At 56.3% G+C, this 9,543-nt stretch overlaps 1 protein-coding gene across 1 annotated transcript; it reads right to left on the bottom strand.

Moving 5' to 3' along the window:
* Positions 1-7,356: 7,356 nt before the first annotated feature.
* On the bottom strand, positions 7,357-9,156 carry LOC136470250 (uncharacterized). The gene is made up of 2 exons (XM_066468156.1): positions 8,869-9,156; positions 7,357-7,521 (listed from the first exon to the last, which is right to left on the bottom strand). Exons 1-2 carry the CDS (start codon positions 9,154-9,156, stop codon positions 7,357-7,359), a joined length of 453 nt encoding a protein of 150 aa, XP_066324253.1.
* Between the last annotated feature and the right edge of the window lie 387 nt (positions 9,157-9,543).

The following is a 9,543-nucleotide window of genomic DNA, read 5'->3' as shown; positions in this document are numbered from 1 at the left end:
GGAGATGTTGCAAAGCTCACACATGTGATGATGAAGGAGCTTAAATGCACATGAGACATGACATTGAGTCATGTGATCAAGGTGGAGAAGATCAAGACAAGACTTGGCTTGATGGACCGGTTGCAAGCGTGAAGGGCAAGTCAAAGGCTTTGGAGTGATGGACCGCGTGGCGGTGAAGCTTGAGCAAGACTTGGCGCCGATGGACGATGGCAACGGTGAAGAGCAAGTAGAGTCAAGATCGATGAACCAATATGATCATGTGATGATATGAAGTGGATCATATCATTGTTGATCGTGTTGGTGCATGTGTTGCATCGACGTTGAAGGAGATGGAATGGAATGCGCAAGGCAAAGGTATAACCTAGGGCATTTCATTTCACCGGTCATAGGTGTGTAGAGAAGTTTATGACCGGGTTTAGGATAGATGGCCGTACTATCAAGAGGGGCAAACTTGTTTGCATATCGGTCATCTAGTGCCACTCGAGTGATCTAACTTTGCATTGTCGCTAGGATTGAGTGGCGTGGCAAGTTGAGTGGCTAACATCCTTTGGGAAATGATTGTGAAAATGCTAACACACATACACATGTTGGTGTACACTTGGTGGTGTTGGCACATTTACAAAGGAGGTGGTGTTTGTAGGGGTGAGATGGGTTTGGGTCCCTCTCTCCCTTTGCATCCGGCGCAATAGAAAATAGGCATTCCATTTTCCTGAAAGCGCCGAATCCCGCCGCAAATTCTTGTGGTTAGCACACTTGAGCAAGGGTGAAGAGAATGGAGAAGATGCTGGCGTCAGTCAACTGACCAGATGCTGGATCTGAATGCACCGGACGCTGGCAGGCTGCGTCCGGTCGCACTGACATGGAGTGTAGCAGTAGCTGGAGAGTGACCGGACGCTGGCTGTGTCCGATCACGTTCGACCGAATGCGTCCAGTCATGCTCGGGAGCTTACTAGAAACGACCGGACGCTAGGGGTTCAGCGTCTGGTCAGTTGAAAGCTACTGCGTCCGGTCAGGTCAAGTGACCGTTGCAATTAGGACACATGGTTGTCTGTGAGCGACCGAACGCTGAGGTCCAGCGTCCGGTCAACATGACCGGAGCGTCCGGTCGGCCCGACCGTTGCCCAGTGAACGGGTAACGGCTAGTTTAGCCCTTGGGGCTATAAATAGAAGTGGCCTTCGGCCATGGCTGGGGCTGAGCACCTCAAGGGACTTAGTGTCCATGCTTGTGAGTGCTTGGGAGCCCTCCATCACACATATACTTGATAGTGATCATTCGATTGTGTGAGTGAGCGATTCTAGTGCAATTGCATCGTGAGGTTGCATCGAGTGGCACTAGGTGATCGAGTTGCAAGCCGGTGGTGCTTGTTACTCTTGGAGGTTGCCACCTCCTAGACGGCTTGGTGGTGGTCTCCGTCGAAGCGCGCAAGAAGCTTGTGCGGCGCTCCGGAGAAGTGCTTGTAAGGGGCATTGTGCTCGCCCCGCGGGAGCCGCGAAGAGCAACTCTAGTAAAAGCGTGTCATTGAGCTACCCTCACTCAAGGGGTTGGTTCTTGCGGCGCCCGACGTGCGGGCTTAGCGGGTGATGCTAATTAGCCGCCGAACCACCAAGTGAGCGGTCGACACAACGGGGACTAGCGTGTTGGCAAACACGTGAACCTCGGGAGAAAAATCATCGTGTCAACCTTGTTCTTCCCGTTGGTTTGCATCCCTGTTAAATAAGCTTGCGTTTACATTCATATACATTAAGCTTGTGTTGTTGCTCTTGTAATTAGATAGCTTGTGTAGCTTGCTAATTACCTTCTTGCATGTGTAGCATAGAAGTAGCTCCCTTGCGTGGCTAATTTGGTTTTAGTAACCTTGTTAGTCACATTGCTTAGTTTGTGTAGCTAAGTATTTACGCTCTCTAATTAGGCATTGGTTGCCTTGTTATTGAGCATTGCTAGTGAGCTTAGTTAGCTTTGTGCTTTTGCTTACTAGCATGTGTAGGAGCTCCCTTGTCGCTTAAAGTACTAGTGGCATAGGTTTGTGTAACCTTGCTCCTAGAATTGTTTAGGAGAGCTCTAGCTAGCCCGGCACCTTTGTTGCTTAATTGTTATCTTTGCAAGGTGCTAGTGAACATATATAGTGGGGTGTAGTCTTGGCTAGACCGTTAGTTTAAATTCCGCATTTGTATCGGTTAGCCGACACAATTAAGTTTTAGAAAAGACTATTCACCCCCCTTCTAGTCGCCATCTCGACCCTTCAGCCTCCCTACGGTGGGATCCCATTCAGAGACCTCCCTACCGGTCTCGGACACGACTTTGGGCATCCCAAGCATTTTGCTTGCTTGGGTCTCAGCCCCGTATGGGCTCGCCCACGGTCGTCCCTAACTCTGTTGCCCTGGGGCGGCTGTCGAAACCCCTAGGGGCCTAGCCTTCGAACCCCTGGACCATAATAGGCTCAGCGCCCGATTCCTTCATCTAAAAGGAATAGGACGGGGGAATATCTTCCCCATCAGCTCAGCAATGGCTGGCGCGCCTTTTGAGGCAGTTTTCTAGGGAGATAGAATGTCGCCTGCTGCCATAGCGGTCGGGCGCGATGTGGTGTCAGCGGATGGGACGTAACTGTTCCCGCAATTAATGAGAAAAAGGTGGGCAAGTGGGCGGTAAAATCGGATCGGGGTTAACCGCGCCGGATTTGGGGGAAACTTCCCCGATTTCATCGCCCATTAGTTTCGCCTTTACCCTGCATAAATATGCAATGAGCCTCACCCCTCCTCACCTTACCTTGCCTGCGTTAGTTCTGCCCCCATCGAGCCGTCGCTAGAGCAGCGGACGCTGGGAAGAAGAAGGGAGAAAGGCGAGCCAGGGAGAGAGAGAGACAAACTCACCACCGCATTCGAACCCTCCACCGCACTCATAGCCGGCGACATCGTTGTCATTGAGGCGGACCCTTGGGATCCATTTGACGTCACCGTGGAGACGCTTCAGTCACTCGTCGACGGTGGACTCCTTCATCCAATGATGGACCCCAACAGGTCGGAGTGGATCGCTCCATCGAGCGAGCCAGAGCTGAGGCCTCGCGACAGCTACGTCGTGAGCTTCGTCTCCTTTCACGAGCGCGGCCTTGGCATTCCGGCGGATCGGTTCATGCGGGCGCTCCCGCACTACTATGGCGTGGAGCTCCACAACTTCAACCCCAACTCCATTGCGCAGGCAGCCATCTTCGTCGCTGTCTGCGAGGGGTACTTGGGGATTGCTCCCCATTGGGAGTTGTGGCTCCATCTCTTCCGGGCGGGGCACACCACTAAGCCGACGGGCACGTCAGGCACGAGGAAAGCGGTGAGCATCGGCGGCTGCACTCTCCAAGTGCATCAGGACTGCCAGCACCTCTACATCCCGGCCCAGCTCGCGTCATCCAATCATCGATGGTACACGAGCTGGTTCTATCTTTGCAATGACGATGGAGGACTTCCCCCCTACATTGGGCGGATTGTGGGGAGCTGCCCAGAGAGGTGGAAGTATGGCATCCCGAGGGAGGATCAGCCCAAGCTACAGCCACTTCTGGAGGGGCTAGAGAGGCTACAGAGCCATGGCCTTACTACGGCCGTGGTCGTGGCTGCCTTCCACCGCCGAAGGGTGCTGCCGCTGATGGCTCGGCGGCGGTGCCTGTTCGAGATGATGCCAAGTGAACCAAATGAGGGCATCCGGATGTCCTCCTCTGCCCTTTCCGACGAGGAAATTCTTCACCGATTGGGGGAGACAGTGGAGGTGAAGCTGAGGGGCGGCAACCTGACCCCCATCGTGATGCGCCCGTCGTGGGGGTTCCTCTCGCTGGTAAGTCACGCGCCGCTACGGCCCCCGAGCCTTCTTTGTTTCTCCCTACTTCTTATTCCCTTATGCGCGTTCATCATTCCTACAGGGGATGAGGGATGTGTGCGCCTCTCCACCGCCTGTTCCCGAGGACACGAGGTAGCGGGCGATCAACCGAGCGCACGCCGAGGCACAGAAAAAGCAGAAGGACGCCAAGGCGGTGAAGCACATGAAGAAGATCCTCGCGCGCAAGGAAGTGGACAAGCACCGCCGCCAGCAAAGGAAGGATGGCATCCCGTTGGAGGAGTCCCATCGCTGTCAGTATTGATGGATGCCTCGGACGGGGATGACGAGGGTGAGATGGGGCGGGGTCCCCTGGACTATTTCCCTAACATCGGGGAGACAGTGCCTGGGGCGTCGGCAAGTAGTCCAGCGCTCCTAGAGGGAGAAGGAGGAGCTATCATGGGGTCGGCAGTCGCCCGCCTCGGGGTCGAGGCCGACACGCCCGAGGCGCAGGCGCTGGGCAAGCGTGCCGTCAGCCCGATGGGCCCAACGGTAGTAGCGGAGCTAGCGGCGGTGCGTGCAACGCCACTGCCCCCGTAGAGGATTGAGGGAGCGCCAGGGCCCATCGGGGACCAGCCGGTGCCGGCGGATGCAGAGGCCACGCCCCTGCCGCCGCCACCGCCTTTGCAGATGAGGGTTGTAGTGCCAAAGCGCTTGCAGCCTCGCTCGGGGTAAGCATATTTTTGGGTAGAGCCGCAGCGTTTTCCATTCGCTCTTTGGTCTTGTGCTGACCCTGTAGGTGATTTGTCCTTAGTCAAAAGCGACCTGCGGAGGTGATTTCCTTGGCACCCCTCAAGGCACTCAAGGTGAGCCCTGGCTCCTCCGCCCACTGGGTGGCAGAGGCGCAAGCCGCCATACAACGTGGCGCGGCATCGGCAAGGGCCGACCCGAAGGAGCCGGCCACCCAAGGAGGGGCTGCCGAGGTGACCTCGACACAGACGGGGGAGGGAGCGCTTCCACCCCATGAGGGCGGGGCTCGTGAGTCAGATGGGGCCGAGGTGCCCTTAGTTGCTGAGGCCACCGAGGTCGAGGCCCCCAGGGTGTCTGAGGCTGAGGTGACGGAGGCCAGGGCACCCAAGACCGCCAAGGCCGCAGCGGCGAGGGTCGGTGTTTCCGCGACCACCGAGGCCACGATGGCGGAGGCTGGAGCCCCCAAGACCATCGAGGCCATGATTGCGGAGGCCGGAGCCCCTGAGATCACCGAAGCCGATATGATGGCGGTGAGGCCGTCTGCCCAGGAGGTGGAGATGAAGGCGGCAGAGGCCTTGGTGGCTCCCTTGGTTCAGGGCCCGCCGTCATTACGAGAGAGCACCCAGGAGGCGGAGATCCATCCGATCTCCTCCGATGATACTTCCCGGGCGTAGGAGGTGGTCGACACCGAGGAGACTGGTGCCATGGAACAGCCGGTTCTAACCCTGGGCGAGGGAAGCTCAGCCCTTGTGCGGGTGCGACCCGAGCCTCGCGGGTGGGATCACCCATGTGTACTATGGCAGAGCCAGGACAACCTTGAGGGGGAGCCTCTGTTCGCTATTGAGGACGCAGCCAAGGGTGGGCGCTGGGATACCTTCGAGCAATACCGCCAGCTGGCGGAGTGGTCACTACAGATAGCGCTGTTCGTGGTGGCCGACGAACTGCCTAGAGTCACCCAGGTTCGCACTTTCTTTTCTCGTGCGATGTTGTCTTTTTCTGAGTTTTGTTGTAGTGAATGACCCCTGTTCTGCTTCCCCAGGAGCTCGAGACCCGGTCCCTTGGGAAGTCAGTCTTTCTTCGGTGGGAGAGGGACGTCTGGGACCAGCTCCAGTGGCAAAAGGGGCTGCTTGCGGGTGCCAACGAGCTTCTGGCGGCGCGGAGCGCGGAGGTGGAGGACCTTTGGCTTTGTTGTGCCAATGCGAAGGTCGAAGTGGTCACAGTGCAGGAGCAGGTCGCCCCTTTGGCGGCGCGGGTCAAGGAGTTGGAGGAGGAGCTTACCCGCATCGCTGGTGATCACGATGCCTTTAGGTCCCGGGCTGAAGAAGCGATGGCCTCGGGCAAGGCCCTTGCTGGGCAATTGGGGGCGGAGCAGAGTGCGCACCAGCTAACGAAAGGCGCCTTGGATGAGGCCCTTATGGTGGCTGAGGCCTCCCAGACCAAGGCTATGGTTTGGAGGGGAAAGGCCGAGGGTGAGCACTGTCCCCTTCGTTTTCTTCGTTTTTCTTGTGTTTGCCTCCTAACTCCCTGGTGTGATGCAGAACTGGGGAGAGAGGCTTCCAGGGTGGCTGAGGCTTCTCGAGTTGAGGCCTAGTGCCTGAAGGAAAAGGCTAAGGCTTCCCAGGCCGAGGCCCAGCGCTGGGGAGAGAAAGCCGAGGCTTCTCGGGTCGAGGCCAGACGCTAGGAGCAGAAGGCCAAGGGTGAGTTCCGTGGGCTTTTGTCCCTTTTTTGGCTTGCTTTTCTTCACGCTCAATCTCACTCCATTTCCTTGGGCGCAGAGTTGGAGGCGGAGGTCACCCGGGCGGCCGAGGCTTCCAGCGCGGTGCAGGCGGTGCTCGAGACCGAGATCGGGGAGCATGAGGTGCTGAAAGGTGCCACCCTTTCCGCCTACGAAGCCTTAGAAGTTGAGGGGGTTTAGTCAGGCAGCTCCCTTGGGAGCTGTTTGATTGTGCTGAGCAGCCAAATGCGCGAGCGGCTCCAAGGAGTGCTGCACATGGGTGTCAAGCGTGCGTTGGCCGTCATTGCCTCTCACTACATTGGCGTTGACCTCCTGGCCATCAGTGATGGCTATGTCCTGCCTAATGATGACGAGGAGGCCGACGCGGCAGTCACGAAGCTAATGGAGGTGGCGGAAGGCCTTGGCACGGCGCTGGCAACGCTGTTCGAAGAGGAGGTGGTCCCTCCCCTGCCGTCTACTGATGCTAGAGGCCCTGAGCCTTGACCTGGGCCCAAGGGGCCATGTAAAATAGAGTAGGAATTATCTTTGTATCATAACGCTTGTGGCCGTTGAGGCCTTTCTTTTTGAAGTACTCGTGTTTCTTAGTTGTCGGTCTTGTGTTTCCGAGCCTCTGCCCTCTGTTATCTCTGATCAGATTTCTTTTGCAAAAAACCTCCTTGGAGCTTAAGCTGTCCCTTGGGCGAGAGGTGGTGAGGGAGTGTCGTATCCCGGAGGCGTAGGCCGTCTCGCGACTCTACCGGCCTCCCGCTTAGGAAACAGACTTTTCAGTCCGTGGGTTTTTTACAACCGATTCGTCAGAGCATGCTAGAGAGACTTGGCGTAGGAATTTTTTTGAAAAACAACTGAAGAATGGTGCGTGGGACTTAGGGGGAGTCCCCCATCTAGCCCCCGAGGGAGGCTTGGTTCTGTAGAGGTAGAGTCGAGTCTCCCTTACAGTATTATCGTATTGCCGAGACCCACGATGGGCTCGGGGGGGGGGGGTTCTCGAAAAATTAGAACAACTAAAGAACGCTTCTTAATTGTATTCCGAGAAACAATATATACAATGCTTGGAAATTTAAGGGTAAAAGCAACATAGCTATTCTATATTCCAAGCGTTGGTGAAGATTTCACCCTTCTCATTGTCTAGCTTGTAGATCTCGGGCTTCAGTACTTGGGCGACGATGTACGGCCCTTCCCACGGTGGGGTCAGCTTGTGGTGGCCTTTGTTGCTCTGTGTCAGCCTCAACACCAGGTCGCCTACCTTCAAGTCTCAGCTTTGAATGTGCTAGGCCTGATAGAGCCATAGGGTTTGCTGGTACTTGGCCCAATGTAGCAGCGCAACGTCTCGGGCTTCCTCTAGTTGGTCAAGGGCGTCTTCGCGGGCGGTGTGGTTGCTTTGCTCATTGTAGGCCTGTAGCCTCAGGGAACCATATTCCAAATCAGTGGGGAGAATGGCCTCGGCACCATAGACCAGGAAGAAAGGTGTGAACCCCGTGGCCCAGCTTGGAGTGTTCCTCAGGCTCCAGGTGACTGATGGGAGTTCGGCGAGCCATTTCTTGCCAAACTTCTTCAACTGGTTGTAAATTCTTGGCTTGAGGCCTTGTAGGATCATGCCATTGGCACGTTCTACTTGGCCATTTGTCCTTGGGTGTCCTATGGCCGACCAGGCCACACGGATGTGGTGGTCATCGCAGAACGCCAAGAATTTTTTGCCGGTGAACTGTGTCCCATTGTCGGTGATGATGGTGTTTGGGACCCCGAACCTGTGGATAATGTCGGTGAAGAATAGCACTGCTTGCTTGGATTTGATTTGATTGATCGGACGAGCCTCGATCCACTTGGAAAATTTATCGATTGCTACCAAGAGATAGGTGTAGCCCCTGGGCGCCTTCTGTAGAGGCCCGACCATGTCGAGCCACAATATGGCAAATGGCCAAGTGATGGGGATGGTTTGGAGGGCTTGGGCCGGGAGGTGTGTCTGCCATGCGTAGTACTAGCATCCCTCGCAGGAGCGTACTAACTTGGTGGCGTCGGCAACCGCCGTCGGCCAGTAGAACCCTTGGCGAAAGGTGTTTCCGACAAGCGTCCAAGGCGCTGCATGGTGCCCGCAGGCCCCTGCATGCAAGTCCCAAAGTAGGGCTTGGCCTGCCTCAGTGGTGATGCATTGTTGGAGGACGCTAGAAGGACTTCGCCTGTACAATTCGTGATTGTAGAGGACGTAAGTCATGGCTTGTCGCGCAAGCCGTCGGGCTTTGGTCCTATCGCTAGCAAGCTCTCCCTGAGCGAGCCAATCAAGGAACGGGACTCACCAGTCCATGCTCTGGTTGGTCTGGGGAGGCCCCGTGTCCACTTCCATGACCTCGGGCTTAGCCGAAGGAGTCTTGGTAGCCGAGGAGGCATCGAGCCCCGTGGTGGGTTCGGCCGGTGGGCCCCCTTCCGCTACCGAGGCGTAGTCAACGGAAGGCTTGTGGAGGTCCCTAGCAAAGACGTTCGGGGGGACCAGAACCCATGTCGAAGCCATCTTTGCCAGTTCATCTGCGGCCTCGTTGTATTTCCGGGCGATGTGGTTGAGTTCAAGACTGTCAAACTTGTCTTCTAGGTGACGTACCATCTTGCAGTATGCCTCCATTTTGGGGTCAAGGCAGTTTGACTCCTTCATGACTTGATCAATGACGAGTTGCGAGTTGCCCTGGATGTCGAGACGCCGTACTCCAAGCTCGATGGCGATCTGCAAGCCATTGATGAGGGCTTCATACTCAGCCGCGTTGTTGGAGGTGGCAAAGTGGAGCCGGACCATGTAGCGCGTGTGTATTCTGAGGGGCGAGACGAAGAGCAGACCCGCGCCTGTCCCGGACTTCATCAGGGACCCATCGAAGTACATGGTCCAGCACTCCATCCGAATTTGAGCAGGTGGCAGTTGGGTGTCGGTCCACTCAGCCACAAAATCAGCCAAGACCTGAGACTTGATTGCCTTCCGAGGCGCAAAGGTCAGGGCTTCCCCCATTAGTTCGACGGCCCATTTGGCTATCCTACCCGAGGCCTTCCGGTTATGGATTATCTCTCCTAGGGGGAAGACGATATTACCATTACGAGGTGGGACTTGAAGTAGTGGCGTAGCTTGCGTCGAGCCAAGACTACGGTGTAGATAAGCTTTTGGATGTGGGGGTAGCGTGCTTTGGTCTCAGAGAGCACTTCGCTGATGAAGTAGACAGGTTGTTGGATGGGTAGAGCATGCCCCTCTTCCTGCCTCTCTACTACTATAGCCACACTGACCACTTGGGTT

Source organism: Miscanthus floridulus, chromosome 8, assembly GCF_019320115.1.
Source record: "Miscanthus floridulus cultivar M001 chromosome 8, ASM1932011v1, whole genome shotgun sequence".
NCBI classification, from domain to species: domain Eukaryota; kingdom Viridiplantae; phylum Streptophyta; class Magnoliopsida; order Poales; family Poaceae; genus Miscanthus; species Miscanthus floridulus.
The sequence above is the reverse complement of the archived record's forward strand: the minus strand, read 5'-3'. Positions and strand labels throughout refer to the sequence as shown.